The 14,677-nt window shown below is 38.2% G+C and overlaps 1 protein-coding gene across 1 annotated transcript in view; it reads right to left on the bottom strand.

Moving 5' to 3' along the window:
- The window catches only part of LOC126188749 (structural maintenance of chromosomes protein 1A-like), a 261,744-nt gene extending 250,920 nt beyond the window's left edge, over positions 1–10,824 (bottom strand). The window contains exons 1-7 of the mRNA XM_049930359.1: positions 10,818–10,824; positions 10,540–10,698; positions 10,259–10,423; positions 4,653–4,916; positions 4,329–4,554; positions 2,737–2,775; positions 2,015–2,162 (exon numbers count right to left, since the gene is read on the bottom strand). Of these exons, the coding sequence (XP_049786316.1) occupies positions 2,015–2,162; positions 2,737–2,775; positions 4,329–4,554; positions 4,653–4,916; positions 10,259–10,423; positions 10,540–10,698; positions 10,818–10,824 (1,008 nt within the window). The remainder of the gene's footprint in view (positions 1–2,014; positions 2,163–2,736; positions 2,776–4,328; positions 4,555–4,652; positions 4,917–10,258; positions 10,424–10,539; positions 10,699–10,817) is intronic.
- Between the last annotated feature and the right edge of the window lie 3,853 nt (positions 10,825–14,677).

The following is a 14,677-nucleotide window of genomic DNA, read 5'->3' as shown; positions in this document are numbered from 1 at the left end:
GTAGCGATATATATCCCATGTCTGAATACTTCTCTCTACAAAGAATGGACTGTTCTCTGCAAGACAGTTGGCTAAACCAAAAACATCCATTGTGTCAACAATTCTCATCTTGTTGAGTAGCAAATGAGATAACTGCCAAATAGTTCTTTCCCACTCCAAGCACACTAACATCTTATACTAGCTACACAAATTCTCTGACACATGAAATGCACAAAAATATAATTTGGTGCCACATTTAATGACCAAACATTAAAAAATAGTAGACAGACACTGCATGAAAAAGAAGTTATAACCAACAGCTTTTCAAACTGTAGTTCAGCACATCACATCATGAATGTGGTACCACATTCATATCAAATTCAGGACGTCATTCTTGCGTATCAGTGGCTGATGTGCTTCAAAATTGCACCTACATTGTTAACATAACATCCATTTCAGCAGAAACAATGGTGACTGACTATAGGAGCTTCCTTGGTAGTACTTATAGAAGTTTAATGTTCACCTGACAGCAGTTTAATGTTCACATACAATGTGTTTCTGAACTTCTCTCAGTGCAACAGGATCATTTATTACATCTTAACATTGTTCCACTTCCAGTAAAATGGAGATATCAAACAACTTTTCTGCAGTTTCAACCACAAAATGTATAAGATGATTATGGTTACGATATTAACATTGTTCTTCAGCACCCTACTCACAACATTAGTCAATGGTGACAATCGGAAGAAATTTCTTGGAGCCACCAGCACTGAAATGTCACTAAACTTTCTCCGCCCATCAACTGCAGACATGGCCGATCTGCTCACAGTGGATTTTCAGCCAGTGTCTGTAGCCTGGACACAGCCATTTTACGGCCTTAGTGTTGGATACCTGACATTGCGGTTTACCAAAATGAGATGACAGTAGGTAAAGCAGTATGTAACTCTGCCACCAAACAGAAATTTCATGGGCACTTGACTGCTGTCCAGTCAGCTGCTGCAGTAGTTTTCAAACTGGCTAGCGATCTGCTCCTGCTTTCACAGCCAGAAGCAACTGCCAGTGTCATACAGTGACAATCTGCGACCTCCATACAGCATACACAGCAAAGGCCTCGTCTCAGTGCCATTCCACCTCTGCAGAAAATTCGTAAGTATTTAGACATAAATGGGTTCACGCTGCTTCTCCCAGAATAAGGACCAACAACTACAGAAAAGCTGAGGCACTACAAATCCCATCAAGGCAGTGACAACATTTAGGATTGCAGCAGCCACTGCACTGAGAATTTTTAGCTTTGTGTGTAAAATACATGGTGGAGAGATCTGGTATCGTGGCATAACGTCAATGACAACACCGTCCATCGCGTGAGATGATAGAGACATTGTGTATACAGAGTGCACGCAGCACAAGCTACCAGTGCCACCAAGTGGTGCATAGGGTGGAGTTAATGATGCAAAGAACAATGAACTGGTATGCATCCCTCTTCAGTATTGAATAAACATTCCATATTGGGTTCACTATGACTTCATTCTTGTCTCAGTTACACCAACTGTTAATTGCCTATTGCAGTTAACATTGACATTTCTCAAATGATTGCATTATCAACAGGAACTGTGTAATGAAGATTTTTTAAATATATAAAAATATGCCTGTTTATGATTTCACCACACAGTTATTCATCTTCTGACACATTTTTAGTTTAGCATTTGATATAAAATAAAGAACCAGCCACCCACTGGCAAAAATACATGTGCACATATGCTGAGAAAGAACAACCTATTGGATAACAAAAATTAACTAACTACAATTTTCTTTCCCTCAAACACTCAACAAAGATAAGTATCTTATAGTATTATTGATTTTGAATAAAGACTGCACTGGGAGTGGCAGATATCTGTTGAAATCAACTGACTTTTTATAACTGGTGAATGACAACATGCTAAATGCATCACATTCATTGATGGTATTTTATTAGTAAGCTAGCAAAAAATCATTTTTCTATAACCTGGAAGAGGAAAAAGAACAGCTGAATGCTTACATCACATCTGTTGTTTTCATTATAAGCAATACTTTGGGCCACACCGTCACTGGTGCACACTACCACATTCCCTGTTACTGTCACAATAGCTTTCCTCAGATTCTGATTGAAACACAGTAAATCAAGCAACACTGTAGCATAGCCATCTCTGTAAAATACAAATAGACAGTTTACACATTACAGCATTATGGATCAGTATAGGAATCTTCATGGTACAACTTCTCTCTGCACATGCAATACAAATCCAGATAGACAAGGGTGACTTTCTCAGATTTCATAAATAATAATTTAGTTTATTCATAAGGTTTGGACTATTGATTATGACAATGGGAGATCAAAAACAAGCAGTGCGAACTGGAGATACATTTATGTAGTGTCCATATAAGACTGCAATAAGGTGTGTTTCATATTTTATAAATCTACCAACAAAGAGGAACCATCCCCAGCTTAAGACATGTTAATTCTGCACTCATACCATACACAAATAATATTGCATACACGAAATTAACACAAAAACGACTGAGGAGGAAAACAACATCCCCATTAGAATTCTCTTATTTCTATGACTGCCAACCTTTTATGGAGAAAATAAGGGATTGAAGGGGAAGCCTACAGAATATACATTTCAAACAGAGCTTTAGAAAGAGTAGTACTATTGGGAATATATTTAAAATATGCAAGCATGTTTTATTTTAAATTATTGCTTGTATTTATTTACAAACTTTGCTTCTGTTTCCAAAGATTTATTCGTAAAGAATTCTCTACAATTAAAATTCACTGCTACTTGCAGTTCCCCTTTTATAAGTTCCATGGTATGTTTGTTGCATCTCTCTGTCCCTTTATGGTTCATAAAGAAAAAATTCTTTCTGTGTCAGCACTTGAACCAGGAATGCTTAACACAAACCCAACAACTTTCATTAAATTGGGAACCTGAACATTATTCTGGCTCTCAAGGAACAGAAAACATTAACCCAACTCCTGTTTTGCATTGCCTTCTGTGGATATAGTTTGCTTCAAAATATCCTTTGCATTACAAAATTCACCATTCACAAAATCTTCATCTACATCATCTATCTGAACTGAGTCAAGTACTTCTCGAAGATGCTTAAATTTAATCTCTGAACTTAGACACAGGGGCATCAAAGACTCTACTGGCATCAGCAATAGATCCTCAAATTTGAAATTATTGACTCATTATATTTACAATGAAATCAAATACTGGAATCTCTACGTAGAAATATCAACAATGTAAGAAAAGACAAATTGCTACTTACCACACAGAAGAAAAGTCAAGTTGCAAACAGGAACAATTAAAAGACGCTTACATACAGCTTTCAGCTACAGCCTTCATCAGTAAAAAAGAGAGACACACCATTCACACACATATGCAAGCATACTTCACACATACATGACCACCAACTCCAGCATCTCAGGCCGGAATGCAGCTATCACATGGGATGCAATCAGCAATCTGGAAGTGGTGGGAAAGGAGAAGGGATAGTACTGAATGGGTGGGGAGAGAGACGAACACTGTCTGATGGAGTGTGCTGGGACCAGACTGCCAACAGGCACAGCATCAGGAGGTTGTAGGGCAGGTAGGAGGGGAAGAAGGAGAAAAAAAGGAGAGGAGTGGGTAAAGATGGATAGATGCGCTGGCAGAGGATTGCAAATAAAAAGGGTGCAGATTGAGAATGGGGAGCAGATGACAGGACAGAAGGGGTGGAAACTGTTGGGTGGAGGGTGTGGGGACAGTATGTTACCGTAGGTTGAGGTCGGAATAAACTATGGGAGGGGAGAACATGTTGTAAGCATAACTCCCATCTGCGCAGTTGAGAAAAGCTGGTTTTCAATGGCACATAACACACTGTAAGATTATCTTCTGATTTTTGGAACCAGTGAACTTACTAAAAACTTTATTTATGCCACTACCAAAATATCTATCACTTACTCACTCTTTGCTCAGTTTTGCTAATCACAGAGCCGTGGCTGTCTCAAAATTTTCCCTTATACTGATATTAGGGTGTTCTCAAAACTAACCTAAAACAACTGCACCAACATCAAATATGCACAGTTAACACTCTATAAGTGTCTTCAGAATCATTTAAAATGTCTTTAGAGCTTTGAAACAATCATCAAAACTTCTCATGCAACTTTAATGGATTCCCAATTTGTAATGATTATGTCAACAGCTCGTGTTAAATAAAGCTGTCTAGTTGGTACATGTTGGAGAATTTCACTCCATTCTACATCTACAAATTTAAAAAATGATTTTAGAACTTCCCTTTGCTTTGCAGAAAAGGAAAAGAGACCATACAATTTTAAGACCAATTTTTCGAGATTAATATCTAGGGTATCACTTGCATGTTTCATTGCATTCTGCAAAATACGAAATGAATAGCTGGCCTTGAAGATTTGTTTGTAAAGATCATTTAAGGCATTATCAGCACAAAATGCAATACAATTGTTTATACCAAGTTTGCAGAATTCCAAGGAACGCTTACACAAACTGTGGGTAGTCATCCCTGTTCCACTGCTCTCTTCTATAAAATCCAGAAGTTTATTTTGAATTTCGTTTTCACAATCAAAAATCTCAAAACAATCAGAAACACCTTCTTCTTTTTATGGTTTGAGACATCACCAGCTTTAGAGAAGAATCCCTTCGACTTCCTGGGATTGTTTAAAATCTTAACACTTTTTGTAATAATTTTTGGAGCAAAAACATTTTTAACTACTTCTTTAGCTTTTGTGCCCCTGCAATGCAATACTAGAATCACTGAATTCATCCTTTTCACTTTAACATTGTAGTCCAAGCTATTGTAGCTGAGGTTATGTGTCACTGTGTGATACACAAATATCAATTCTACTGCAATGGCTCTGCTTAATCCACTTATAGTTAAGCCACCTTAGGAAAAAAGTAGCTGGAAATCTTGGAAGATACCTTTATGTGAGTGATCACCACTTTTTAATGTTTTTTTCTCAATGAGTTATTTGCTTTTGACATCCTTGTCTTCTATTTGAACCATTTTACAACCTTGTATTCAACGCAGTACTTACCACTTCTTTGTCATCATTTTTACATCAATCCTCAACGTGCAATTAAACACTGCTACTTGACATGCAATTTTCTCAGTGTGTATCTAATAAATATATCTACCTTACATATAGTTCATGAACACTTTCTGCTTGAACTAAATCACTTATACACATGAGATATACACGATATCAAAGTGCTGACAGACATATACAATAGTGCATACATTATACCATACTGCTTTGAGGCTGTTCCAACACTGTCCCAATGGAGAAGGACACTCCTGGGCACCCCTCATCTTCCTTGCGGTCAGGTCCAGGTAGTGTAGGCCACCCAACATGCAGCACAATCACTTGTGTTCTTAATATGCACCAGACACTTCGCTGGTCCTGCCTGCAGGTGTACAGTTATGTAGGCTACAGCCTAGCTGGCTGGATGCACGTCAACTGTTTCCCTTCCCCTGACCACCTGGTGCCTGTGTGCGATGTCTACTTAATGTGGTGTCACACCGTTGCAGTGCTGGCATTCAAGGGGCATGAGAGTCCAGGCTCCAACATCTTCTTTTGCTGACAGTTAGTTCACAATTTAATCATCGTATTTACCTCTGGATATGGCAAGGTTTGGGCACTGTCTACTGCCACTTTGTGAAATTGTGGCGAGATTCATTACATGAAACACGAAAATACACATCCACAGCAGAAATCACCAGTTACGTAGAAGACATTATTACCACATAAACTAATCATTTTTTTATTCAGAAACTCACTAAAAATTTAAAACGAGGCAAACAATGCAAGAGGCAGACAATAATTAACACTTTCACAAAGTGTATTTAAACTTGGTTTACTGGTCATTTATTTCCACAATCTCATATGCCATCAATGAATGAAAATATACAAAATATGCTGACTTACTGACTTCCATATCCTCAAAGTTGGCAGTTATTCTTATGAGAAAAGTAGTCGACCTAAACAATTTTGCAGTTCTGCTGTACAAGTTTTCCACTTTTAAGTTTTCATCAGTATGCACACCTAATAACTTAGAACATTTTACATTGTTTCCTATTTTTTTGTTGGTTTACTAAGTTAAAAGGAGATATTTTTTACAGAACAAAAACTGGATGAACTGTGTTTTTTTCAAAGTTTGGAGTTAATTTATGCATAACCATTCAGAAACTTTCACAAAAACAACATTTACTATTTTCTCTGTTGATACTGCGTTCCTTGGATTCACAACAATGCTTGCATCTGCAAAGAAGACTAATACTGCCTCTTGATTTAAATAAAATGGCAGATCATCAGCATAAAGCAGAACAGTAGTGGACCGATAAAAAAACTGTGCCAGTCTCCCTTTGGAATTCTTCTCTATGCAGATGATGTGGCATTCCTCTTTGTATTACTCAAACAGCTTAGGGTAACTTTCTGCATTCTGTTTCTTAAACACAAACTGAACCAGGCATTTGTTTAACTACGTATTACATAAAAACTTTACTTCTCTAGTACAATACTATGACTGACACAATCAAATGCCTTTGATAAGTCACAGATGATCCCAATCGGCAATATTTTATCATTTAAAGATTTCGTTATGTGCTCAGTAAATGTTAAAGAGCTGTCTCGGCAGCATGGCCCTTTTGAAATCCAAGCTGTGACTGGCTATGTGTTCCATTATTATACAGGTTGTTGTGGTTGTTGTGGTCTTCAGTCCTGAGACTGGTTTGATGCAGCTCTCCATGCTACTCTATCCTGTGCAACCTTCTTCATCTCCCAGTACTCACTGCAACCTACATCCTTCTGAATCTGCTTAGTGTATTCATCTCTTGGTCTCCCTCTACGATTTTTACCCTCCACGCTGCCCTTCAATGCTAAATTTGTGATCCCTTGATGCCTCAAAACATGTCCTACCAACCGGTCCCTTCTTTTTGTCAAGTTGTGCCACAAACTCCTCTTCTCCCCAATTCTATTCAATACCTCCTCGTTAGTTATGTGATCTACCCATCTAATCCTCAGCATTCTTCTGTAGCACCACATTTCAAAAGCTTCTATTCTCTTCTTGTCCAAACTATTTATCGTCCATGTTTCACTTCCATACATGGCTACACTCCATACAAATACTTTCAGAAACGACTTCCTGACACTTAAATCCATACTCGATGTTAACAAATTTCTCTTCTTCAGAAAAGCTTTCCTTCCCATTGCCAATCTACATTTTATATCCTCTCTACTTCAACCATCATCAGTTATTTTACTCCCTAAATAGCAAAACTCCTTTACTACTTTAAGTGTCTCATTTCCTAATCGAATGCCCTAAGCATCACCCGACTTAATTCGACAACATTCCATTATCCTCGTTTTGCTTTTGTTGATGTTCATCTTATATCCTCCCTTCAAGACACTATCCATTCCGTTCAACTGCTCTTCCAAGTCCTTTGCTGTCTCTGATAGAATTACAATGTCATCGGCGAACCTCAACGTTTTTATTTCTTCTCCATGAATTTTAATACCTACTCTGAATTTTTCTTTTGTTTCCTTTACTGCTTGCTCAATATACAGATTGAATAACATCGGGGAGAGGTTATAACCCTGTCTCACTCCCTTCGCAACCACTTCCCACTTCCCTTTCATGCCCCTCAACTCTTATAACTGCCATCTGGTTTCTGTACAAATTGTAAATAGCCTTTCGCTCCCTGTATTTTACCCCTGCCACCTTTAGAATTTGAAAGAGAGTATTCCAGTCAACATTGTCAAAAGCTTTCTCTAAGTCTACAAATGCTAGAAATGTAGGTTTGCCTTTTCTTAATCTTTCTTCTAAGATAAGTCGTAAGGTTAGTATTGCCTCACATGTTCCAACATTTCTACAGAATCCAAACTGATCTTCCCCGAGGTCAGCTTCTACCAGTTTTTCCATTCGTCTGTAAAGAATTCGTGTTAGTATTTTGCAGCTGTGCCTTATTAAACTGATAGTTCGGTAATTTTCACATTTGTCAACACCTGCTTTCTTGCGATTGGAATTATTATATTCTTCTTGAAGTCTGAGGGTATTTCGCCTGTTTCATACATCTTGCTCACCAGATGGTAGAGTTTTGTCATGACTGGCTCTCCCAAGGCCATCAGTAGTTCTAATGGAATGTTGTCTACTCCCGGGGCCTTGTTTCGACTCTGGTCTTTCAGTGCTCTGCCAAACTCTTCACGCAGTATCTTATCTCCCATTTCATCTTCATCTACATCCTCTTCCTTTCCCATAATATTGCCCTGAAGTACATCGCCCTTGTATAAACCCTCTATATACTCCTTCCACCTTTCTGCCTTCCCTTCTTTGCTTAGAACTGGGTTTCCATCTGAGCTCTTGATATTCATACCAGTGGTTCTCTTCTCTCCAAAGGTCTCTTTAATTTTCCTGTAGGCAGTATCTATCTTACCCCTAGTGAGATAAGCCTCTACATCCTTACATTTGTCCTCTAGCCATCCCTCCTTAGCCATTTTGCACTTCCTGTTGATCTCATTTTTGAGACGTTTGCATTCCTTTTTGCCTGATTCATTTACTGCATTTTTATATTTTCTCCTTTCATCAATTAAATTCAATATTTCTTCTGTTACCCAAGGATTTATATTAGCCCTCGTCTTTTTACCTACTGCTGCCTTCACTACTTCATCCCTCAGAGCTACCCATTCTTCTTCTACTGTATTTCTTTCCCCCATTCCTGTCAATTGTTCCCTTATGCTCTCCCTGAAACTCTGTACAACCTCTGGTTTAGTCAGTTTATCCAGGTCCCATCTCCTTAAATTAGCACCTTTTTGTAGTTTCTTCAGTTTTAATCTACAGTTCATAACCAATAGATTGTGGTCAGAGTCCACATCTGCCCCTGGAAATGTCTTACAATTTTAAACCTGGTTCCTAAATCTCTGTCTTTCCATTATATAATCTATCTGATACCTTTTAGTATCTCCAGGATTCTTCCATGTATACAACCTTCTTTTATGATTCTTGAACCAAGTGTTAGCTAAGATTAAGTTATGCTCTGTGCAAAATTCTACCAGATGGCTTCCTCTTTCATTCCTTCCCCCCAATCCATATTCACCTACTATGTTTCCTTCTCTCCATTTTCCTACTCTTGAATTCCAATCACCCATGACTGTTAAATTTTTGTCTCCCTTCACTACCTGAATAATTTCTTTTATCTCATCATACATTTCATCAATTTCTTCATCATATGCAGAGCTAGTTGGCATATAAACTGGTTCTACTGTAGTAGGCATGGGCTTTGCGTCTACCTTGGTCACAATAATGCGTTCACTATGCTGTTTGTAGTAGCTTACCCGCACTCCTATTTATTTATTCGTTATTAAACCTACTTCTGCATTACCCCTATTTGATTTTGTATTTATAGCCCTGTATTCACCTGACCAAAAGTCTTGTTCCTCCCGCCACCGAACTTCACTAATTCCCACTATATCTAACTTTAACCTATCCATTTCCCTTTTTAAATTTTCTAACTTACCTGCTCGATTAAGGGATCTTACATTCCACGCTCCGATCCGTAGAACGCCAGTTTTCTTTGTCCTGATAACGACGTCCTCTTGAGTATTCCCCGCCCGGAGATCTGAAAGGGGGACTATTTTACTTCCAGAATATTTTACCCAAGAGGACGCCATCATCATTTAATCATACAGTAAAGCTGCATGCCCTCGGGAAAAATTACGTCTGAAGTTTCCCCTTGCTTTCAGCCATTCGCAGTACCAGCACAGCAAGGCCGTTTTGGTTAATGTTACGAGGCCAGATCAGTCAATCATCCAGACTGTTGCCCCTGCAACTACTGAAAAGGCTGCTGCCCCTCTTCAGGAACCACACATTTGTCTGGCCTCTCAACAGATACCCCTCCGTTGTGGTTGCACCTACGGTACGGCCATCTGTATTGCTGAGGCACGCCAGGGGTTGGTGGTGGTGGGGGGGGGGGGGGGGGGGGGGGTGTTTATCAGGTTACCTTCACAAAAATTCTAGAAAACGATGTAAGGATTCTCACAGGGTGGTAGTTCTTCATTCACATCTATGGAGTTGTCCTTTGTATAAAGGTGCCTAACAATGACACATTTCGATCTTTCTGGGAATACAGCCTCTGTTAACAATGCACTACATAACTGACTAGGAATATTACATTACATATTATAGGGCAAGTGTCTTACAAGAGATATTTTCCACCCCACATGCGCTTTTACTTTTTAGAATGGAGGGTTCTCTCCTTCTTTTAGCGATCTTCTTGCTCATTTCGGAGGGATCTTGCCTTCCACCAGACTTTTCTTGTGAAATGACTACTATTACAAAGTAACAGATGCTGATACATTCACAAACAGGGTTTATTATCCCAATTAAAACTGGCTTAACTTCCAATTGATAATAAACTCACACAATTTTTAACATGAACAGACTCCCCTTATCATTCTAGTCAAATTTGGTTAAGTTTTATACATTGATCTTATTAGTTACCAGTCCCACAAACATGGAACTTCACCATGGATGGAGCTCCATGGCATGCCATGCCCCTCAGTGACTCTGAGCCCCAGCCTGCTCTGATGTGACGAGCAGCCGTCCGACATTCCTGGAATAACTCTTACATAAATCACAACATAAATCCAAACAGAACCTGATTTTCTTTTACCTGTAACAATTATTACTTATACCTAGTTCTCCACCAACATGCACAATCTCGCTATCTCAATTCAGTAATAAGGGTGCCTATCACTCCCCCATTGGCCACCCACACATTTGCACCCTCACGAGTCATGATATTTCTTATTTCAGATGGAGATGTGAGATTAATTTTTATTTCAGTATACTATTTGTTTCCTCTTTTGAACTATTAACAACAACTTTCTCATCTATTTTTAAAAAGTAAGTATTAAAAATACCTAATAAACATGAAATGTTTTTTACAATGCTCCCATTCTCTTTAATGGAAATAAAGTTATCTTCGATGGGTTTTTTTCCCTGGTTTTATTGTCTGAGCTGTCAATTTCAGACAAGGTGTGCACACTCCTGGATATTTTTACAACTTTTCTTAATATTTTATCGTCGTGATTGCAATAAGAAAGTACTTTTGGGTTATTATTTGTTCTGGCTATTTTGTACATACCCTTTTTTTTCTCACGAAGGTACTCTGATACCTGTAGTGATCCAAGGATTCTTAAATGACATGTCATTATTGCACTTATCTTTTTAGGAAAATTACTGTCAAAAATGGCTACAAACTCATTAAAAAATATGTTGAATTTACTGCTTTATTCAAGAGTTTTACAGCTGTACAGGTAGCTATATTGTATAAAGTGACTGGCTGTGTATCATGATCTGACAATCTGTTTACCACCAGATAGCCATCTGCCTCTTTAATTTCTCCTTGTGGTTGGTTGGTTGGTTGATTTTGGGGTTTGATGGGGGCTGAACATCTAGGTCATCTGTCCCCTGTTCCAAACAGACATACTTGTAAAAGGCCTATACAGTAAAAGCGTAACCTATGCACCCATAGGGAGGGAACACCAAGGGGTACAGAGCTTAAATGAACATCACAATAACACAAAATAGAGGACACTTAAAAGTGCAGAGCAAATAGTTGACTAGAGTAAAATCTGCTTGTGGGAAGAACATATTGTCTATCAGGATGCCACAAGCTTGGGCAATTCTGGTAGGGAAATTTATGACTGATACTGAATTCTACGTGGTTAAAAGCACCTACCGATTGCTTTACCTGTCACATTCCTTTAAGAAAATTACATTAAAATCGCCACAAGTTAATGGTCACTTCCTTCCGTCTGACAGAGCACAATAATTCATCACAATTTTTCATGAAAATTTCCCAGTTACCCAGAGGAGACCTGTATATGTAACAAACACAAATAATACATTTCTCAATAATAACTCACTAGCACTTCTATATCCTGATCTATAGAGAATTTACTTATTTCTTTGTTTTTACATTTATGTCCCTTTTTTGTTATTGTGAAACTCCTCCTTTATCCATGCTGAATCTACATGAAAATGCAGCTAACTTATAACCACTTACATTCAGATTTTCCTTTCCTGTGCATATACTTATGGTGTTCAGAGAGTCAAATGACATTAATTTTTTTTCAACTGCTAATATCTTACAAGCAAATTAACAATGCATTAACTTTATATTTTATATATATAAATAACTTTATATTTTATATGTGTTTATATTATATTTCTGGTGGAGCAAGTTGATTTCACTTCTTCCTGCATTATGATAAGATAAACTGGGGTCTCTGTCAGTTTAATTTCCTTTAATGCTGTCTGTCTTGTTTGACATAATGTTGGTGTCTCACCTGACAACAATAACGCAGGGATTTGCCTTTGTGTGCTGATGACACTCCACCTCGACCGCCCGAAGTTTTCTATAAATAGATATGCTAATTCCTATTCAAGTGTGGGCAATAAGAAGTCTATCCCCATCTTCCTATAGTGACTGCTGGAAGAGCACCCAAACGAGATTTTGCATCTATCTGAAGTAGCCCTCTCAGTTCCATATTTAATTGCTTTACAGCGAAATTACCCCAGGCCTGGTCATGGTGCCACAGAACCTCCACAAAACCCACATTTGTGTGTCTAGTAGCTGGCCCTATTAGTTCAGATCGTCCTTAACACTACATTTTTCGTTTTTTAGCCAGGCTGTTTCCAGCTTCCCCAAATATGAACCCCTAATCTTCTTTCTTAAAATCCTCATACATTTGTTTTCTGTTACTTTCCAAGGACTTGGTGTCACAAAACTATTTGAAATTTAGGTTGAAATACTGGTCAGACTATTATAAGTGACAGATTTTGCTCTGTCTATTTGTTATTTTTATCAAGATTAATGTATGGTACAACAATGATGGCACTTTCTTGGGTAAAATATTCCAGAGGCAAAATAGTGTCCCATTCAGTTCTCCAGATGGGAACTACTTAGGAGGATGTTGTCATCAGGAAAAAAAAAACTGGTTTTCTACGAATTGGAGTGTGGAACATTCGATCCATTACACAGACGAGTAAATCAGGGAATTTAAAAAGGGAAATAGATAGATGAAAATTAGATACAGTGGGAATTAGTGAAGTTTGGTGGCAAGAGGAAGAGGACTTCTGGTCAAGTGAATACAGGGTTACAAATATAAAATCAAATAGGGGTAGCGCAGAAATAGGTTTAATAACAAATACGAAAATAGGAATGCAGGTAAGCTACCATGAACAGCACAGTGAACACGGTATTGTAGCCAAGACAGACATGAAGCCCACACCCATCACAGTAGCACAAGTCTATGTGCAAACTAGCTCTAAAGAAGATGAAGAGATTGAAGAAATGTATGACGAGGTAAACAAATTATTAATTAGGGGATGAAAATTTAATAGTAATGGAGGACTATAATTCAATAGTAGGAAAAGGACGAGAAGCAGAAATAGTAGGTGAATATGGGCTGGGGTAAAGTAATGAAAGAGGAAGTCACCTGAAGCAGTTTTGCACAGAGCATGATATAATCAATGCTAACACTCAGTTCAAAAACCACGATGGTAGGCTGTACATATGGAAGAGGCCCGGAGACACCAGAAGGTTTCAGATTGACTGTGTATTGGTAAGGTAGCGATTTTGGAATCAGATTTTAAATTGTAAGACATTTCCAGAGACAGGTGTGGACTCTTGACCACAATTTATTGGTTATGAACAGTAGATTAAAATGGAAGAAATTGCAAAAAGGTAGGAAATTAAGTAGATGGGACCTAGATAAGCTGAAAGAACCAAAGGTTGTTGAGAGTTTTAGAGGGAGCATTAGGTAATTACTGACAAGAACAGGGAAAGGAATACGGTGGAATATCAATGGATAGAGAAATGAAATAGTGAAGGCAGCAGAGAATCAAACTGGTAAAAAGACATGACCTGGTAGAAATCCTTGGATAATACAGGAGATATTGAACTTAACTGATGGAAGCAGAAAGTATAAAAATGCAGTCAATGAAGCAGGCAAAACGGAATACCAATGTCTAAAGAATGAGACTGACAGGAAATGAAAAATGGCTACACAGGAATGGCCAGAGGACAAATGTAAAGATGTAGAAACATATAGGTGGAAGGATGTCTATGCAAGGGAGATGTACTTGATGGCAATGTTATAGAAATAGATGAGGATGTACACGAAGATGAGATTGGAGATACGATACTGTGAGAAGAATTTGACAGAGCAGTGAAAGACCGAAGTTGAAACAATACCCTGAGAATAGATGCCACTCCGTTAGAGCTACTGATAGCCTTGGGAGAGCCAGCCAAGACAAAACTCTTCCATATGGTGAGCAAGATGTATGCGACTAGCAAAATACTCTCAGACTTCAAGAACATAATAAATCCAATTCCAAAGAGAGCAGGTGCTGACAGGTGTGAATATTACAGACTATCAGTTTATTAAGTCCTGGTTGCTAAATACCAACTTGAATTCTTTACAGAAGAATTGAAAACCTGATAGAAACCAACACTGGAAAAAATCAATTTGATTTACACAGAAATGTAGAAACACATACAGCAATACCAACCCTATGATTTCTCAAAGAAGGTAGCTTAAGGAAAGGTAAGCCTAGGCTAATAGCATTTGCAGAATTAGAGA

The sequence above is a fragment of the Schistocerca cancellata genome, chromosome 5, assembly GCF_023864275.1.
Source record: "Schistocerca cancellata isolate TAMUIC-IGC-003103 chromosome 5, iqSchCanc2.1, whole genome shotgun sequence".
Classification (NCBI taxonomy): Eukaryota; Metazoa; Arthropoda; class Insecta; order Orthoptera; family Acrididae; genus Schistocerca; species Schistocerca cancellata.
Note: the sequence above shows the minus strand (reverse complement) of the source record. Positions and strands in the feature narration are given on the sequence as shown.